At 33.8% G+C, this 20,080-nt stretch overlaps 2 protein-coding genes across 2 annotated transcripts; both read left to right on the top strand.

Annotated features, from left to right (window-relative positions):
* Window positions 1–727: 727 nt before the first annotated feature.
* Window positions 728–7,903, top strand: LOC145558286 (heterogeneous nuclear ribonucleoprotein 1-like). The gene is made up of 5 exons (XM_081619479.1): window positions 728–1,305; window positions 1,438–1,568; window positions 1,825–2,050; window positions 2,273–3,473; window positions 7,270–7,903. Exons 3-5 carry the CDS (start codon window positions 1,829–1,831, stop codon window positions 7,281–7,283), a joined length of 1,437 nt encoding a protein of 478 aa, XP_081475605.1. The 5' UTR covers window positions 728–1,305; window positions 1,438–1,568; window positions 1,825–1,828; the 3' UTR covers window positions 7,284–7,903.
* Window positions 7,904–10,495: 2,592 nt separating this feature from the next.
* LOC145558284 (heterogeneous nuclear ribonucleoprotein 1-like) lies at window positions 10,496–17,668 on the top strand. Its single transcript, XM_081619478.1, has 5 exons — window positions 10,496–11,070; window positions 11,203–11,333; window positions 11,590–11,815; window positions 12,038–13,238; window positions 17,035–17,668. The coding sequence occupies exons 3-5, from the start codon at window positions 11,594–11,596 to the stop codon at window positions 17,046–17,048; spliced, it is 1,437 nt and encodes a 478-aa protein (XP_081475604.1). The 5' UTR covers window positions 10,496–11,070; window positions 11,203–11,333; window positions 11,590–11,593; the 3' UTR covers window positions 17,049–17,668.
* Window positions 17,669–20,080: the final 2,412 nt, after the last annotated feature.

Genomic DNA, 20,080 nt, shown 5'->3' with positions numbered 1-20,080 from the left:
TAAAGTATACATTATGTATAACATTATTAATTAAAACGGTGTTATAGAGAAACCCTAACTTCCAAATAAATGGTAAAAGGAGGATTTTTTGGGGCAAGTTTACAACTTTGAAGTATATATTATGTATACTTATACTTAGTTCATTCATGTGATTATTATAATATTTAAGAAACATAATGTCCTTTTACTTCGATCCTTAGATATAAACACTTTCTTTGTCCACGTATCATCTTCCTCTATTTCATTCGAAGATATTCATATACAACGTTTCTGTTACTAAAATTGGAAATTGTTCTCTTTCAACCCATGTGAGGTGGACAATGTTGTTAACCTATATCTTCTCTCACATTCATCCCATCCTATTAAATTCCTTAATATGTATGTCTAAATCTAACAAAGTTTTTATTTTTTATTTTTATAAATATTATTATTATAATAAGAATGGATTATATACATACACAAGCGAGATTTGATCTCAGGGTTTGAACAATACACTTAAATCAACTCATTTTTCAATCCGCCACTAATTTGGAAACCTAAACCCTTATGCAAAGAAAGAGGTCCAATACAAAAAAAAAAAATGGGCCAAAAAAGGATGAGCAAAAACCAAGCAAAGAAATGGGCTAAAACAATAGGGATGATTGTGATGGAGCAACATAAGAGAAGGTGTAATGTGTACTATTACAATGGTATGAAATTGCCCATAAGTATATAAGTAGAAGAATGGGAGGACAAGCAATCTTCCCCCATTATCAGATCGAACGTCCCATTTTTCACATCACCTCTATTTCTCTCTCCTCTCTCCTCTCTCTTCCTCCTTCTTCTTCTTTCTTACTGTACAAAATCATTTCTTTTTTTTTTTGATTTATTTTTTTTGAATACCCATTTTCACCTCAAAAACTTCAAAAAAAAACCCCAAAATATATATTTTCATTCACCATTTTTCATTTTCCTACACACAAAATATCCATATTTTTGTCTGTTTTTTTTTTTTTTTTATTTATTTTGGTTGGCTGTAAAACGCTTCAATCGTCAGTCCAATCTTAATATAAAATTAAAAATTTTTAATTTTAATTAAATTAATAAAAATAGTTGTAGACATTTTTAGCTAAATTTGAATCAAAATTATTATTTGACTTAAAATTGGAAAAAAATAAATAAATTTATAAAAAGGGGACTCCATTTTTAATTTTGTTTGGAGGTTTGTATTGAGGAAGATATGCTTAACATGTCCTCAATCTTTCCTCTCATCAGATCTTAGCCTTATTTTTCTCTCAAATTCCGCATCCGGGTCATCTTCAATCGGTGGGTAATTTAATTTGATTTAAATTAGTCTATGTTCATAATTTTGATATGGGTATTTGATCTTTGTTGAGCTACCTGATTTTCTGGGATTTTTTTTATATAATTGAAATGTATATGATCGGTAATTTTCAGGGTATTATTTCATAATTCTGGATTTTATTGATCGAATGAAGGATCCGATGCTTTTTTGATTGAATCCGAGAACATACCATTTTGTAATTCGGCATTGTAATTTTGTTGGGGTTTGTGATTCCTTAGGCCAGGTATGGTTCTATTGCATTTCAATTCATTTGCGTAGTAGAATTGAATTTGGTCAATGATAAATGTTGTTTATTTGAGTTTCGAAACTATGTTAGTTGCGGATTATAGCTGAATTCTATGTAAATGTATTGGATCCACGACGAAAGTGTGCTTAATCTTGCTTAGAAAGTTGTGTGCTTGTGTTGGATTGACTTGTTAGCTGCTCGAGTTTGAAAATTCTGTGAGGTTTAATGAAAATATTCTATATTTGGTTTGTAGAAATATGCAATCCGACCTTGGTAAGCTATTTATTGGTGGAATCTCGTGGGAAACGAATGAGGAACGTCTTAGGGATTATTTTAGCACCTTTGGGGAGGGGATAGAAGCTGTGATCATGAAGGATCGGACCACTGGCCGTGCTCGGGGCTTTGGTTTCATTGTCTTTTCAGACCCAGCTGTTGCTGATAGAGTTGTCCAGGAGAAGCACAACATTGATGGAAGAATGGTAATCAACTGGCATATACTTTGAGCTTTTTATACATATTTTTTTTGTTGTTTTTTCAATGTATCTTGCATTTTGAATTTGTGTTTTGATGTGGAGGCTAGCTTCTAAAGCTTCCAAGGTTTGATTTTTGTCAGTTAATATCAATTTTGGATGAATGCTGAAAGGTTTGCATATATGTGTAGTGCTATGCTTTCATGCTGATTTTGGTTTTTCGGACTTTAGGTTGAGGCAAAGAAGGCTGTTCCTAGAGATGATCAAAACATTCTAAGTAGAACTAGTGGCAGTGCTCATGGCTCTCCAGGTCCAAGCCGTACTAGGAAGATTTTTGTTGGAGGCTTGGCTTCCACTGTTACCGAGAGTGATTTTAAAATTTACTTTGAGCAGTTTGGTACAATTACAGATGTTGTCGTGATGTACGATCATAATACACAGAGGCCAAGAGGTTTTGGGTTCATTACTTATGATTCAGAGGAAGCAGTGGATAGGGTTTTAATCAAAACATTCCACGAACTGAATGGTAAAATGGTTGAGGTCAAGCGTGCAGTCCCTAAAGAGTTATCACCTGGTCCTAGTCGTAGTCCAATTGGTGGTTATAATTATGGTCTAAACAGGGTCAACAACTTCCTAAATGGCTACACTCAAGGATACAATCCAAGTGCACTTGGAGGTTATGGAGTAAGAATGGATGGCAGATTCAATGCAATTGCAAGTGGACGAAGTGGGTTCCCTCCGTTTAATTCTGGTTATGGAATGGGTATGAATTTTGAGCCAAGTTTAAATGCTAATTATGGTGGAAACGCTAACTTCGGTAGCAGTCTCAGCTACGGACGTGGTGTGAACCCCTACTTTATGGGCAGCTCAAATAGGTTTGGTAGTCCGGTTGGCTATGATGGTGGAAATGGGGGAAGCTCATCCCTGTTTAGCTCATCTAGGAACCTGTGGGGAAACGGGGGACTTAATTATAGCTCAAACTCTTCTACATCCGCTGCTTTTAATGGGTCTGGGTCAGGGACTGGTAATGTTGGAGGATCCTTTGGAAGTGGCAATGTGAACTGGGGTTCCTCACAGGTGTCTGGCCAAGGTGGGGGGAATGCTGTTGGCAGCGGAAATCTGAATTATGTTGGGGCTGATACCAGTTATAATCTGAGTGGTGGAGGCTATGGAAGAAACACTGGAAATAATGTAGCCCCAACATCATCATCTTATGCATCATCAAATGGTGGTGGGTATGATGGGGCATTTACAGACTTGTATGGCAGTAGCTCGATATACGGAGACTCTCCTTGGAGAGCATCAACTCCTGAGAGAGATGGTTCTAGCTCTTTTAGTTATGGGCTCGGGAATGCCGGTCCAGATGTATCTGCTAAAGGGTCTGCTGGTTTTGTGGGCGGATATAGTGTTAATAAGAGACAACCGAACAGAGGTAAGATTTTATGATGAATATTATTCTTTTTTGTTCCTTTTTTCAGCTGCATTATGTTATAGACTGATAATCTGATCTGGTATTTTTGATTTAATACTGTAAATGAGTAAAGATTAGATCTTGATATTGTATGAAACTTGTTAATGGTTTCTTACATAAGGTAGTAGGTTTAGCCTACAAATCTCAAATTAGTGACTTAAGGTCACAACTCTCAATAGGATTCACTCTAAAATTCTGCCTACCTTCTCATTTCTCCTCTCTCTCTATTTATACTAAGGCTAAAGACTATTAACTTAATAATACCAGATTTCCCAAAGTGCCCCTCCTAAGTTAGTTTATTACACATTATAGCCAATGGTGATTTTTTATCCTAAAGAACTTTACCCTCTGAAAGTGGTAGTTTGTATAACTGAAATATCTTGCCAATACAAGAAAATCATGGATATGAAAATTTAAAAACTCACACATTAGAAGCTGATTTTCGATGGAGTATTTTAATGCCCAGTAAGAACATGTCGTTTTATGCTCACTTCTTGTCTCTTCCTTAGCAGCCGTGAACCTGAAACCCAAAAGCACTTGGTGTATATAATTAAAATTTTATTTTCCTTTTTTGTTAGTTAATTTTCTGTACCATGACCTTGTTATTATATCAATCTAGATTTTTAAATCAATATGGAGTAAAACTTTTTGGCAGTGGGTGCCCGTATATTTCCTTAATATAACCAGACTAATTTGTCTCATTTTAGTGCGCTATGGTTTGATGTGACCTTCAATTGTTAGAATTTAGATATCAATGGCTCATCCTGAAACTCTTTACTAAGAAAGTGCTTAGTTTTGCACCTTGGCTGTGCTTCTTTGTAAAATTAACATAGCCTATCCACTAGGCATCAATCGGCTATAGACTTAAAGTGTTTATTTAAACTGAATTAAATTGATGAAACTTTATTATTGTCAAACTTTTTTTTTCTTTCCAATTGGTTATCTCAAATTTGGATGCAGAAGGATGATGATTTGGTTTTAGCTGTATCTGATATTCTGAGTGGACAGTTTTGCTAAGTTGGTCTTATATTGCTTTTTCTATATCGGACTCTGATCCTTTTCTAGGAAGGTATTCTTATCATGAACATGGAAGTGTGTTTCTGATATTCCTCATCATACTTAAAAAGTTAAAAAAGATATAACATGATATACATCTTTCATGTTTATTTCTAGAAACTTACTCCATGGTTAAAATTAAGAAAAGATCTATTGTAGTCCCTTTATCTTCTTGTTGGGAGGTCTGGGTGAGGGTTGGTGAGTATTGTGCTATGGTACATCTGTAGAAAATACTGATATGTTCTCATATATCCACGGCATCCCATTCTTGACGAGGTACAATATGTGTGATGAAAGACCCTTTTCCGTGCCGCTAAAGGTATAGTTTGATCATATTGCTAAGAGGTCATCTACCTATAAGGAATTAAGAATTAACTTTTTGGTAGATTGGTTTGCTTGTGCTCTAGTTTCTACACCTGTTTTTCCCTCTCAGTGGCTCTTTATCAAGAACTTTTTGTATTCTGTAAACCTTTTTCATGAGTGTTGGAGACTGGTGACTTGGTGAGTGAAGACCTGCATCCTAAAAATTGGTGAGTAGAAGTTTCAAAACACTCTAAGGAGTTAGTGAATGTTTAGGATATGGATCAATTAGGTTGATTGTTCAAACTGCACAAATGAGATGTTACTTTAAGTTTGGGTTACTTGCCATATCTTGATTTTGGAGCTTTGCTGAATCTCTGCTGGTATTGGTGGATGGATTTTTACATGTTGGGGGTTACTGTGGGAAAAGAGAAGCTTAATTCGAGGTGCACTTAGTATTTTCTTTTATATGAATTATTTGATATTATGCCAAGTTCAATTTGAGAATTTGTTAATTGTTAGTCTGTTTGGTTCAAGCATCAACTGATGTGTATTTGCTGCTTTTTCTCTCTGCAATTTGTGCAAAATTGCCTGCAGTTGACCCACAGACGTTTCATGCATTAGGTTGATGTACAGATGGACTTAGTGCACTTTTTAATGGCCAAAAGTGGATATTTTTCAAAGAATAAACTTACATAGGTGCTCAATCAATTTTTAGCTGAGCTGATTGATTCACTGTCCTTTGGCCTTTATTTATTATTAATAGGGGGGCATTGTATTAAGAAGAAAGAAAAATGTTCTGCCAAAGAGGAAAGTGTGTTTTTTTAGAGTTGAGTACTAATAAGTGGCTTGCCAATTTTGCTTAACATTATGAGATCTAGGACAACCTCCACAGAGTGGCATGAAGGAAAAATTCATTGAGTGTAAACCACTAAATCCTGCACATTTGATGATTACTATCAACACAAAACCCAAAGAATAACTAGGCATGCCAATCTTCAAAGGAAATTCCTCCCCTTATTCTACCAAAACTTACATATGCTGTGGATTTAATGTGATGATTTCTTTTGTTAAGGCTTTACCAAGTGCTGCTACTGTTTTTTTTTTTTTTTTTTTTTTTTTTTTTTTTTTTTTGTACACTATGTACACTGCTCTGATGTCAGTGTTGGAATAAGAAGTGTTTATTCAGGCAGTCACTATTCATCAGTGCTCTCTATCTTGGCCCTAGCGGTTACTGAGGAACATATACTGTTTTATTGATAGAAAGTGGATTCTCTGAGCCAAGGACTATTAATGTGCTCTATGTTTATATGAGAAGAAGTAATGAACACTTGAGATGATTGAGTAAAAAATTTTAGCTGAGGAACAGAATATGGTGTTTTGTTGATGGAAGAGGACTTGCTACTCTTTCATTGACAACACATGAGTGATGCAAGGGCATAATCACGAGCCTTTTATTATGTGATATAAGAAGTAGATAAAATTTTTGGAAGCGTGCTGACTGGACTATGGTAGATGTTTTTATTCAGAAGGTCCTTGTGCTGTATTCTTTTGGTTAAATTTATTCGGAGGTGAGAATTTTAGGTATAATTTTGAAAAGAAAAACTTCAATTAACATGGTGCGCCATAAAGGTCCATAATGTTATTGATTGTTACCTGTTAACATGGTGCGCCATAAAGGTCCATAATGTGTATATAGCAGCTGCTGATAAGCTCATATATGTTCCATTTAGTATTCTGACATTGCTGAATGTGGAACCGTAAAATTTTATTCATTCTCTGAACTTACTTTGAAGCCCTGGTGACATTGAGTTCTTATTGCTGAAATTTTTACAAATTAATTAATGTTTAGTATGTGTAGAAAAGTGGTTAAATGGTAAACAATTTATTGTAGGACATGATGTAATTGCATACTGTTGCATCATTGGCATTGGAAAGTATGTCTTTTCGGATACATAGCATGTATCCAGTAACTAAAATTGAAGAGCTTTTGCTTACTAAAGCTGCAGTTCTATTTCTTCTTCTAATGGTTGCATTGAACCTCATACACAATCAGTTATACCCTAGCTATACTGTTTCTTTGCTCTAGAAACCTGTTCCTGTGATATTCAGATTTCAATTACTTACAGGCAGTTGTACTGTAGATCTTCCTATGAACTCTAACTGTAGAAAATGTGTACAGATGAATCACTTTGATCTAACTTGAATATGTAATCATGTTTAAGAATTGCTTACATTGATTTTTTTTTGTTAATACTACTTATGTGTTTCCTTGAGCTTATCAATCATTAATAGTGAATACTCTCGAACATTTTTCGAATTATTCTGATCTCATGTAATTCAATTCCAGAAAGTTGATGTTCCTTATTAATTCTGATTTGCTTTTCTTCTCCCTTGACAGGACTTCCTAGCTAGAAGGCTAAATATCAGGAAATTATTGTAGATGGAGCAATCTGGCAATGCAGATGAAAGGTGACTAAATATAGTCCAGTTTAAATTCTGAAAGTTAATTTACATAGAACTGACTGGAGTGCCTATTCTGAAGATTACGTAGCAATAGGGAAGTTGTAAGGGATTTTGTTTTTGTGGCTTGAGTATTTTGAGTCATCATTCTAGGGTTTTTGAGTGAGGTGTAAAATCAGATTGCGGGATATAGTCAAATTGTATCATTCATCTCCGGGAGGTGTTGGGATACATGGTAAAGGATAGACAAGCCCCCCTTTTTTCTCTTTTCCAATTTTACCATCAATTTTCTTTTCTTTCTTCTTTTTTTTTTCCATATATTTTGTTATGTGCTGTAATAGTTATGACAAAGCGCGGGTTCTTGTCTAGTACATTTTCATGTTTCTTTTGGATTGTATGGGGGCTTCTTGTTGATTTGCTAGTGTGGAACTATTGAAGGAACCCAACTAGGGTTCTCATGAATAAGGTTCTTTTTATATTTTTCTGATCCTCATTCACTGTAGAAACTTCATGTGGCTGCTGAACTTAATTGTTATTACGATATGACTTGATGAATAATTCTCATTGTTTTCCTTATCTCTTAATAGCCAATGGATGAGAATTTTTTTTTACACATTTGGTATGAGAATCCACTTCCACGGAAGTTACATGGGAGAAAGGTTAACAAGGAATTAGGTTAGAATGGTATTTACACATTTGGGAAAACATAGAAGTGAAAATAATTCATTGGAAGTCAATTTTAGAATTGAAATGGCTTGTATCCAAAAGCAAAAGAAATTCTGAGTGTTTCAACATGAGAAACAAAATATATTTTCAAATGGTAATATCGTAAAAATGCATTTTCTTTTTACTATTCACTAGCAAAACTGCTACTTGAAGTAGTGGTTTTACCCTAATTAAGTTGCTACTTTAAGTACTCCGTAACAATTTTCCCACAGTAGTGGTTTTGCCTGTAATTTTACAAATTTAACCTTTTTGACAAAAAAAATTTATTTCATTTTGAGAAATTAACCAGGGTGACTTCCAAAGGCATTCGTCGTTTGGTAGATTAGTTACTTTTGCAACTTCAATTCCGAATGAGCTTCGAAATGGTTGTTTTAGTCAATATGAACATGTTAGCTCTACAGATTTGATAACTTTGTTGAAAAATGTCATAACTTCTTCTCCACTTATATAATTGATCTCGTGGCCATTTATTGGAAAATTATTGAGATAAGCTATCACACGTCACTTGAACATCATCATATATATAATTATATCACACGTCACTTGATCATCTTTAAATAGGTCAAGACTAAATAACAAGAAACAATTGTTGACAAGGACAGCGACAACGACAATAAGATTAAATAGCGAGATTGCAATGGAAGATTAGAATGGGATTAGAGAAGGTTGGAAGAGTAAAACTGAAGAAAGAACAGAGACTGAAGGAGATCGAGAAAATTGAAGGAAGTTGAGATCAAGGAAAAAAGAGTGAAGATTCGAGGAGGTTAATAGCTTAACTTGATGGCATCAATGGAGACTAAGGAGAAAGAAAAGGGACATAATAAAAAGAAATTTAGTAAAAAAAAATAAAAATCGAAGATTTAATTTGACAAAGTAGTTAGGAGAATTAAAAGAGTAATGAATGGATTTGAAATGACAACTTTTGAAGTTAAATTGGTTTTTGGGCCGGGCGATGCCCCGAATTTTGACATGGAACTGATCACTAATATACATTGTAATTTATGATTCAATTTTCTTGTAAATAAATTTGTTGTTCACATGGTCATCTGCTACTTGTAAATATTTTGTATTAAAAAAATTGCATAAAAAAATCATAAAGCTTAGTGGTAAGGCACTTAGTTGTAAAATTAGAGGTTACGTGTTCAAATCTTATGGAGATTTTTTTTTTAAAAAAAAAACAAATATTATGATGAGTGCATGACATACAATGAAAAACAAATAGAAGGAGAGCCACGTGGCGTAATGAGTAGTTGAGTGGTTGACATGGCGTAATGAGTAATTGAGTTGGTGACATGACGTAGTGACGAGGGGGATTTACGTAACACATGGATGTTGTTAGGAATACCTCTTAATAAATTAAAAAGATTACAAAAAAAAAAAAAAAAAAAATAAAAAAGATTACAAATTCTTTACATTGGGCTTATTCCGTGCTAAATACAAATCCAAATTATTGGGTTAGCCGAACAACCCATTTAGTTCAATTTTAGAATTTCAAATGAGATCCCAAATTCTAAACAAGCCATTAGTTAATCTAAAAAACAATTAACAGCTGAGATCCATGAACACCAAACCTTCCTTCCACATATGTTCCTCTCATCCTAATTAACAACACAACCAAGTCCACTTATAAAGAAAAAAAAACACTTTTTCCTCGAAAAAACTGACTTTTAGCACAAAAAAAAAATTAAAAAAAAAAAAAAAAAAAAAAAAAATTGTTTTTAACCACCAAACTTCTCAAAGTTTATTTTACTACAAAAAAAATTTAATAAATTGTTTTTCAACACATGCCATAAAAAACCATAAAATTTAACGGATTTTAAAAAATTCTTGGATTAGAATTTGGTCACAAAGACATGATATTGTAGGATTTTGGGGGTCATTTTAGAGCTTAGGACCCAATTTGAGGTTGGAATTGAAAAAAATGATCGTAAATGTCATATTTTGGATGGACATGGTTGTAAACTTGTAACTGGGCCGAAAGAAAAGAAATGATAGAATCATCTTTTTTTTTTTTTTTCCATTCACATCAACACTAGAGAAAAAAGATTTGGTCGGGCTAATTAGGTAAATATAAATACACATTCTTTTTATTTGTTTAGAATTTGGCATACTGATTTCTTTATATTAGTTCGGATAGCCTATTTAATAGTATGTTATTTTATCATGAAACAAATCTCATAAAGTATACATTATGTATAACATTATTAATTAAAACGGTGTTATAGAGAAACCCTAACTTCCAAATAAATGGTAAAAGGAGGATTTTTTGGGGCAAGTTTACAACTTTGAAGTATATATTATGTATACTTATACTTAGTTCATTCATGTGATTATTATAATAGGGATGATTGTGATGGAGCAACATAAGAGAAGGTGTAATGTGTACTATTACAATGGTATGAAATTGCCCATAAGTATATAAGTAGAAGAATGGGAGGACAAGCAATCTTCCCCCATTATCAGATCGAACGTCCCATTTTTCACATCACCTCTATTTCTCTCTCCTCTCTCCTCTCTCTTCCTCCTCCTTCTTCTTTCTTACTGTACAAAATCATTTCTTTTTTTTTTTTGATTTATTTTTTTTGAATACCCATTTTCACCTCAAAAACTTCAAAAAAAAACCCCAAAATATATATTTTCATTCACCATTTTTCATTTTCCTACACACAAAATATCCATATTTTTGTCTGTTTTTTTTTTTTTTTTATTTATTTTGGTTGGCTGTAAAACGCTTCAATCGTCAGTCCAATCTTAATATAAAATTAAAAATTTTTAATTTTAATTAAATTAATAAAAATAGTTGTAGACATTTTTAGCTAAATTTGAATCAAAATTATTATTTGACTTAAAATTGGAAAAAAATAAATAAATTTATAAAAAGGGGACTCCATTTTTAATTTTGTTTGGAGGTTTGTATTGAGGAAGATATGCTTAACATGTCCTCAATCTTTCCTCTCATCAGATCTTAGCCTTATTTTTCTCTCAAATTCCGCATCCGGGTCATCTTCAATCGGTGGGTAATTTAATTTGATTTAAATTAGTCTATGTTCATAATTTTGATATGGGTATTTGATCTTTGTTGAGCTACCTGATTTTCTGGGATTTTTTTTATATAATTGAAATGTATATGATCGGTAATTTTCAGGGTATTATTTCATAATTCTGGATTTTATTGATCGAATGAAGGATCCGATGCTTTTTTGATTGAATCCGAGAACATACCATTTTGTAATTCGGCATTGTAATTTTGTTGGGGTTTGTGATTCCTTAGGCCAGGTATGGTTCTATTGCATTTCAATTCATTTGCGTAGTAGAATTGAATTTGGTCAATGATAAATGTTGTTTATTTGAGTTTCGAAACTATGTTAGTTGCGGATTATAGCTGAATTCTATGTAAATGTATTGGATCCACGACGAAAGTGTGCTTAATCTTGCTTAGAAAGTTGTGTGCTTGTGTTGGATTGACTTGTTAGCTGCTCGAGTTTGAAAATTCTGTGAGGTTTAATGAAAATATTCTATATTTGGTTTGTAGAAATATGCAATCCGACCTTGGTAAGCTATTTATTGGTGGAATCTCGTGGGAGACGAATGAGGAACGTCTTAGGGATTATTTTAGCACCTTTGGGGAGGTGATAGAAGCTGTGATCATGAAGGATCGGACCACTGGCCGTGCTCGGGGCTTTGGTTTCATTGTCTTTTCAGACCCAGCTGTTGCTGATAGAGTTGTCCAGGAGAAGCACAACATTGATGGAAGAATGGTAATCAACTGGCATATACTTTGAGCTTTTTATACATATTTTTTTTGTTGTTTTTTCAATGTATCTTGCATTTTGAATTTGTGTTTTGATGTGGAGGCTAGCTTCTAAAGCTTCCAAGGTTTGATTTTTGTCAGTTAATATCAATTTTGGATGAATGCTGAAAGGTTTGCATATATGTGTAGTTCTATGCTTTCATGCTGATTTTGGTTTTTCGGACTTTAGGTTGAGGCAAAGAAGGCTGTTCCTAGAGATGATCAAAACATTCTAAGTAGAACTAGTGGCAGTGCACATGGCTCTCCAGGTCCAAGCCGCACTAGGAAGATTTTTGTTGGAGGCTTGGCTTCCACTGTTACCGAGAGTGATTTTAAAATTTACTTTGAGCAGTTTGGTACAATTACAGATGTTGTCGTGATGTACGATCATAATACACAGAGGCCAAGAGGTTTTGGGTTCATTACTTATGATTCAGAGGAAGCAGTGGATAGGGTTTTAATCAAAACATTCCACGAACTGAATGGTAAAATGGTTGAGGTCAAGCGTGCAGTCCCTAAAGAGTTATCACCTGGTCCTAGTCGTAGTCCAATTGGTGGTTATAATTATGGTCTAAACAGGGTCAACAACTTCCTAAATGGCTACACTCAAGGATACAATCCAAGTGCACTTGGAGGTTATGGAGTAAGAATGGATGGCAGATTCAATGCAATTGCAAGTGGACGAAGTGGGTTCCCTCCGTTTAATTCTGGTTATGGAATGGGTATGAATTTTGAGCCAAGTTTAAATGCTAATTATGGTGGAAACGCTAACTTCGGTAGCAGTCTCAGCTACGGACGTGGTGTGAACCCCTACTTTATGGGCAGCTCAAATAGGTTTGGTAGTCCGGTTGGCTATGATGGTGGAAATGGGGGAAGCTCATCCCTGTTTAGCTCATCTAGGAACCTGTGGGGAAACGGGGGACTTAATTATAGCTCAAACTCTTCTACATCCGCTGCTTTTAATGGGTCTGGGTCAGGGACTGGTAATGTTGGAGGATCCTTTGGAAGTGGCAATGTGAACTGGGGTTCCTCACAGGTGTCTGGCCAAGGTGGGGGGAATGCTGTTGGCAGCGGAAATCTGAATTATGTTGGGGCTGATACCAGTTATAATCTGAGTGGTGGAGGCTATGGAAGAAACACTGGAAATAATGTAGCCCCAACATCATCATCTTATGCATCATCAAATGGTGGTGGGTATGATGGGGCATTTACAGACTTGTATGGCAGTAGCTCGATATACGGAGACTCTCCTTGGAGAGCATCAACTCCTGAGAGAGATGGTTCTAGCTCTTTTAGTTATGGGCTCGGGAATGCCGGTCCAGATGTATCTGCTAAAGGGTCTGCTGGTTTTGTGGGCGGATATAGTGTTAATAAGAGACAACCGAACAGAGGTAAGATTTTATGATGAATATTATTCTTTTTTGTTCCTTTTTTCAGCTGCATTATGTTATAGACTGATAATCTGATCTGGTATTTTTGATTTAATACTGTAAATGAGTAAAGATTAGATCTTGATATTGTATGAAACTTGTTAATGGTTTCTTACATAAGGTAGTAGGTTTAGCCTACAAATCTCAAATTAGTGACTTAAGGTCACAACTCTCAATAGGATTCACTCTAAAATTCTGCCTACCTTCTCATTTCTCCTCTCTCTCTATTTATACTAAGGCTAAAGACTATTAACTTAATAATACCAGATTTCCCAAAGTGCCCCTCCTAAGTTAGTTTATTACACATTATAGCCAATGGTGATTTTTTATCCTAAAGAACTTTACCCTCTGAAAGTGGTAGTTTGTATAACTGAAATATCTTGCCAATACAAGAAAATCATGGATATGAAAATTTAAAAACTCACACATTAGAAGCTGATTTTCGATGGAGTATTTTAATGCCCAGTAAGAACATGTCGTTTTATGCTCACTTCTTGTCTCTTCCTTAGCAGCCGTGAACCTGAAACCCAAAAGCACTTGGTGTATATAATTAAAATTTTATTTTCCTTTTTTGTTAGTTAATTTTCTGTACCATGACCTTGTTATTATATCAATCTAGATTTTTAAATCAATATGGAGTAAAACTTTTTGGCAGTGGGTGCCCGTATATTTCCTTAATATAACCAGACTAATTTGTCTCATTTTAGTGCGCTATGGTTTGATGTGACCTTCAATTGTTAGAATTTAGATATCAATGGCTCATCCTGAAACTCTTTACTAAGAAAGTGCTTAGTTTTGCACCTTGGCTGTGCTTCTTTGTAAAATTAACATAGCCTATCCACTAGGCATCAATCGGCTATAGACTTAAAGTGTTTATTTAAACTGAATTAAATTGATGAAACTTTATTATTGTCAAACTTTTTTTTTCTTTCCAATTGGTTATCTCAAATTTGGATGCAGAAGGATGATGATTTGGTTTTAGCTGTATCTGATATTCTGAGTGGACAGTTTTGCTAAGTTGGTCTTATATTGCTTTTTCTATATCGGACTCTGATCCTTTTCTAGGAAGGTATTCTTATCATGAACATGGAAGTGTGTTTCTGATATTCCTCATCATACTTAAAAAGTTAAAAAAGATATAACATGATATACATCTTTCATGTTTATTTCTAGAAACTTACTCCATGGTTAAAATTAAGAAAAGATCTATTGTAGTCCCTTTATCTTCTTGTTGGGAGGTCTGGGTGAGGGTTGGTGAGTATTGTGCTATGGTACATCTGTAGAAAATACTGATATGTTCTCATATATCCACGGCATCCCATTCTTGACGAGGTACAATATGTGTGATGAAAGACCCTTTTCCGTGCCGCTAAAGGTATAGTTTGATCATATTGCTAAGAGGTCATCTACCTATAAGGAATTAAGAATTAACTTTTTGGTAGATTGGTTTGCTTGTGCTCTAGTTTCTACACCTGTTTTTCCCTCTCAGTGGCTCTTTATCAAGAACTTTTTGTATTCTGTAAACCTTTTTCATGAGTGTTGGAGACTGGTGACTTGGTGAGTGAAGACCTGCATCCTAAAAATTGGTGAGTAGAAGTTTCAAAACACTCTAAGGAGTTAGTGAATGTTTAGGATATGGATCAATTAGGTTGATTGTTCAAACTGCACAAATGAGATGTTACTTTAAGTTTGGGTTACTTGCCATATCTTGATTTTGGAGCTTTGCTGAATCTCTGCTGGTATTGGTGGATGGATTTTTACATGTTGGGGGTTACTGTGGGAAAAGAGAAGCTTAATTCGAGGTGCACTTAGTATTTTCTTTTATATGAATTATTTGATATTATGCCAAGTTCAATTTGAGAATTTGTTAATTGTTAGTCTGTTTGGTTCAAGCATCAACTGATGTGTATTTGCTGCTTTTTCTCTCTGCAATTTGTGCAAAATTGCCTGCAGTTGACCCACAGACGTTTCATGCATTAGGTTGATGTACAGATGGACTTAGTGCACTTTTTAATGGCCAAAAGTGGATATTTTTCAAAGAATAAACTTACATAGGTGCTCAATCAATTTTTAGCTGAGCTGATTGATTCACTGTCCTTTGGCCTTTATTTATTATTAATAGGGGGGCATTGTATTAAGAAGAAAGAAAAATGTTCTGCCAAAGAGGAAAGTGTGTTTTTTTAGAGTTGAGTACTAATAAGTGGCTTGCCAATTTTGCTTAACATTATGAGATCTAGGACAACCTCCACAGAGTGGCATGAAGGAAAAATTCATTGAGTGTAAACCACTAAATCCTGCACATTTGATGATTACTATCAACACAAAACCCAAAGAATAACTAGGCATGCCAATCTTCAAAGGAAATTCCTCCCCTTATTCTACCAAAACTTACATATGCTGTGGATTTAATGTGATGATTTCTTTTGTTAAGGCTTTACCAAGTGCTGCTACTGTTTTTTTTTTTTTTTTTTTTTTTTTTTTTTTTTTTTTGTACACTATGTACACTGCTCTGATGTCAGTGTTGGAATAAGAAGTGTTTATTCAGGCAGTCACTATTCATCAGTGCTCTCTATCTTGGCCCTAGCGGTTACTGAGGAACATATACTGTTTTATTGATAGAAAGTGGATTCTCTGAGCCAAGGACTATTAATGTGCTCTATGTTTATATGAGAAGAAGTAATGAACACTTGAGATGATTGAGTAAAAAATTTTAGCTGAGGAACAGAATATGGTGTTTTGTTGATGGAAGAGGACTTGCTACTCTTTCATTGACAACACATGAGTGATGCAAGGGCATAATCACGAGCCTTTTATTATGTGATATAAGAAGTAGATAAAATTTTTGGAAGCGTGCTGACTGGACTATGGTAGATGTTTTTATTCAGAAGGTCCTTGTGCTGTATTCTTTTGGTTAAATTTATTCGGAGGTGAGAATTTTAGGTATAATTTTGAAAAGAAAAACTTCAATTAACATGGTGCGCCATAAAGGTCCATAATGTTATTGATTGTTACCTGTTAACATGGTGCGCCATAAAGGTCCATAATGTGTATATAGCAGCTGCTGATAAGCTCATATATGTTCCATTTAGTATTCTGACATTGCTGAATGTGGAACCGTAAAATTTTATTCATTCTCTGAACTTACTTTGAAGCCCTGGTGACATTGAGTTCTTATTGCTGAAATTTTTACAAATTAATTAATGTTTAGTATGTGTAGAAAAGTGGTTAAATGGTAAACAATTTATTGTAGGACATGATGTAATTGCATACTGTTGCATCATTGGCATTGGAAAGTATGTCTTTTCGGATACATAGCATGTATCCAGTAACTAAAATTGAAGAGCTTTTGCTTACTAAAGCTGCAGTTCTATTTCTTCTTCTAATGGTTGCATTGAACCTCATACACAATCAGTTATACCCTAGCTATACTGTTTCTTTGCTCTAGAAACCTGTTCCTGTGATATTCAGATTTCAATTACTTACAGGCAGTTGTACTGTAGATCTTCCTATGAACTCTAACTGTAGAAAATGTGTACAGATGAATCACTTTGATCTAACTTGAATATGTAATCATGTTTAAGAATTGCTTACATTGATTTTTTTTTGTTAATACTACTTATGTGTTTCCTTGAGCTTATCAATCATTAATAGTGAATACTCTCGAACATTTTTCGAATTATTCTGATCTCATGTAATTCAATTCCAGAAAGTTGATGTTCCTTATTAATTCTGATTTGCTTTTCTTCTCCCTTGACAGGACTTCCTAGCTAGAAGGCTAAATATCAGGAAATTATTGTAGATGGAGCAATCTGGCAATGCAGATGAAAGGTGACTAAATATAGTCCAGTTTAAATTCTGAAAGTTAATTTACATAGAACTGACTGGAGTGCCTATTCTGAAGATTACGTAGCAATAGGGAAGTTGTAAGGGATTTTGTTTTTGTGGCTTGAGTATTTTGAGTCATCATTCTAGGGTTTTTGAGTGAGGTGTAAAATCAGATTGCGGGATATAGTCAAATTGTATCATTCATCTCCGGGAGGTGTTGGGATACATGGTAAAGGATAGACAAGCCCCCCTTTTTTCTCTTTTCCAATTTTACCATCAATTTTCTTTTCTTTCTTCTTTTTTTTTTCCATATATTTTGTTATGTGCTGTAATAGTTATGACAAAGCGCGGGTTCTTGTCTAGTACATTTTCATGTTTCTTTTGGATTGTATGGGGGCTTCTTGTTGATTTGCTAGTGTGGAACTATTGAAGGAACCCAACTAGGGTTCTCATGAATAAGGTTCTTTTTATATTTTTCTGATCCTCATTCACTGTAGAAACTTCATGTGGCTGCTGAACTTAATTGTTATTACGATATGACTTGATGAATAATTCTCATTGTTTTCCTTATCTCTTAATAGCCAATGGATGAGAATTTTTTTTTACACATTTGGTATGAGAATCCACTTCCACGGAAGTTACATGGGAGAAAGGTTAACAAGGAATTAGGTTAGAATGGTATTTACACATTTGGGAAAACATAGAAGTGAAAATAATTCATTGGAAGTCAATTTTAGAATTGAAATGGCTTGTATCCAAAAGCAAAAGAAATTCTGAGTGTTTCAACATGAGAAACAAAATATATTTTCAAATGGTAATATCGTAAAAATGCATTTTCTTTTTACTATTCACTAGCAAAACTGCTACTTGAAGTAGTGGTTTTACCCTAATTAAGTTGCTACTTTAAGTACTCCGTAACAATTTTCCCACAGTAGTGGTTTTGCCTGTAATTTTACAAATTTAACCTTTTTGACAAAAAAAATTTATTTCATTTTGAGAAATTAACCAGGGTGACTTCCAAAGGCATTCGTCGTTTGGTAGATTAGTTACTTTTGCAACTTCAATTCCGAATGAGCTTCGAAATGGTTGTTTTAGTCAATATGAACATGTTAGCTCTACAGATTTGATAACTTTGTTGAAAAATGTCATAACTTCTTCTCCACTTATATAATTGATCTCGTGGCCATTTATTGGAAAATTATTGAGATAAGCTATCACACGTCACTTGAACATCATCATATATATAATTATATCACACGTCACTTGATCATCTTTAAATAGGTCAAGACTAAATAACAAGAAACAATTGTTGACAAGGACAGCGACAACGACAATAAGATTAAATAGCGAGATTGCAATGGAAGATTAGAATGGGATTAGAGAAGGTTGGAAGAGTAAAACTGAAGAAAGAACAGAGACTGAAGGAGATCGAGAAAATTGAAGGAAGTTGAGATCAAGGAAAAAAGAGTGAAGATTCGAGGAGGTTAATAGCTTAACTTGATGGCATCAATGGAGACTAAGGAGAAAGAAAAGGGACATAATAAAAAGAAATTTAGTAAAAAAAAATAAAAATCGAAGATTTAATTTGACAAAGTAGTTAGGAGAATTAAAAGAGTAATGAATGGATTTGAAATGACAACTTTTGAAGTTAAATTGGTTTTTGGGCCGGGCGATGCCCCGAATTTTGACATGGAACTGATCACTAATATACATTGTAATTTATGATTCAATTTTCTTGTAAATAAATTTGTTGTTCACATGGTCATCTGCTACTTGTAAATATTTTGTATTAAAAAAATTGCATAAAAAAATCATAAAGCTTAGTGGTAAGGCACTTAGTTGTAAAATTAGAGGTTACGTGTTCAAATCTTATGGAGATTTTTTTTTTAAAAAAAAAACAAATATTATGATGAGTGCATGACATACAATGAAAAACAAATAGAAGGAGAGCCACGTGGCGTAATGAGTAGTTGAGTGGTTGACATGGCGTAATGAGTAATTGAGTTGGTGACATGACGTAGTGACGAGGGGGATTTACGTAACACATGGATGTTGTTAGGAATACCTCTTAATAAATTAAAAAGATTACAAAAAAAAAAAAAAAAAAAATAAAAAAGATTACAAATTCTTTACATTGGGCTTATTCCGTGCTAAATACAAATCCAAATTATTGGGTTAGCCGAACAACCCATTTAGTTCAATTTTAGAATTTCAAATGAGATCCCAAATTCTAAACAAGCCATTAGTTAATCTAAAAAACAATTAACAGCTGAGATCCATGAACACCAAACCTTCCTTCCACATATGTTCCTCTCATCCTAATTAACAACACAACCAAGTCCACTTATAAAGAAAAAAAAACACTTTTTCCTCGAAAAAACTGACTTTTAGCACAAAAAAAAAATTAAAAAAAAAAAAAAAAAAAAAAAAATTGTTTTTAACCACCAAACTTCTCAAAGTTTATTTTACTACAAAAAAAATTTAATAAATTGTTTTTCAACACATGCCATAAAAAACCATAAAATTTAACGGATTTTAAAAAATTCTTGGATTAGAATTTGGTCACAAAGACATGATATTGTAGGATTTTGGGGGTCATTTTAGAGCTTAGGACCCAATTTGAGGTTGGAATTGAAAAAAATGATCGTAAATGTCATATTTTGGATGGACATGGTTGTAAACTTGTAACTGGGCCGAAAGAAAAGAAATGATAGAATCATCTTTTTTTTTTTTTTTCCATTCACATCAACACTAGAGAAAAAAGATTTGGTCGGGCTAATTAGGTAAATATAAATACACATTCTTTTTATTTGTTTAGAATTTGGCATACTGATTTCTTTATATTAGTTCGGATAGCCTATTTAATAGTATGTTATTTTATCATGAAACAAATCTCATAAAGTATACATTATGTATAACATTATTAATTAAAACGGTGTTATAGAGAAACCCTAACTTCCAAATAAATGGTAAAAGGA

This window comes from Chenopodium album, chromosome 9, assembly GCF_948465745.1.
Source record: "Chenopodium album chromosome 9, dcCheAlbu1.1, whole genome shotgun sequence".
NCBI lineage: Eukaryota > Viridiplantae > Streptophyta > Magnoliopsida > Caryophyllales > Amaranthaceae > Chenopodium > Chenopodium album.
This window is presented reverse-complemented; position numbering and strand designations above follow the sequence as displayed.

Bases quoted from the DNA above. Each gene is read 5' to 3' on its own strand.
- LOC145558286 (XM_081619479.1), top strand. From the start codon at position 1,829: ATGCAATCCGACCTTGGTAAGCTATTTATTGGTGGAATCTCGTGGGAA. The intron at 2,051-2,272 runs GTAATCAACTGG...TTCGGACTTTAG, and splicing joins ACAACATTGATGGAAGAATG to GTTGAGGCAAAGAAGGCTGT.
- LOC145558284 (XM_081619478.1), top strand. From the start codon at position 11,594: ATGCAATCCGACCTTGGTAAGCTATTTATTGGTGGAATCTCGTGGGAG. The intron at 11,816-12,037 runs GTAATCAACTGG...TTCGGACTTTAG, and splicing joins ACAACATTGATGGAAGAATG to GTTGAGGCAAAGAAGGCTGT.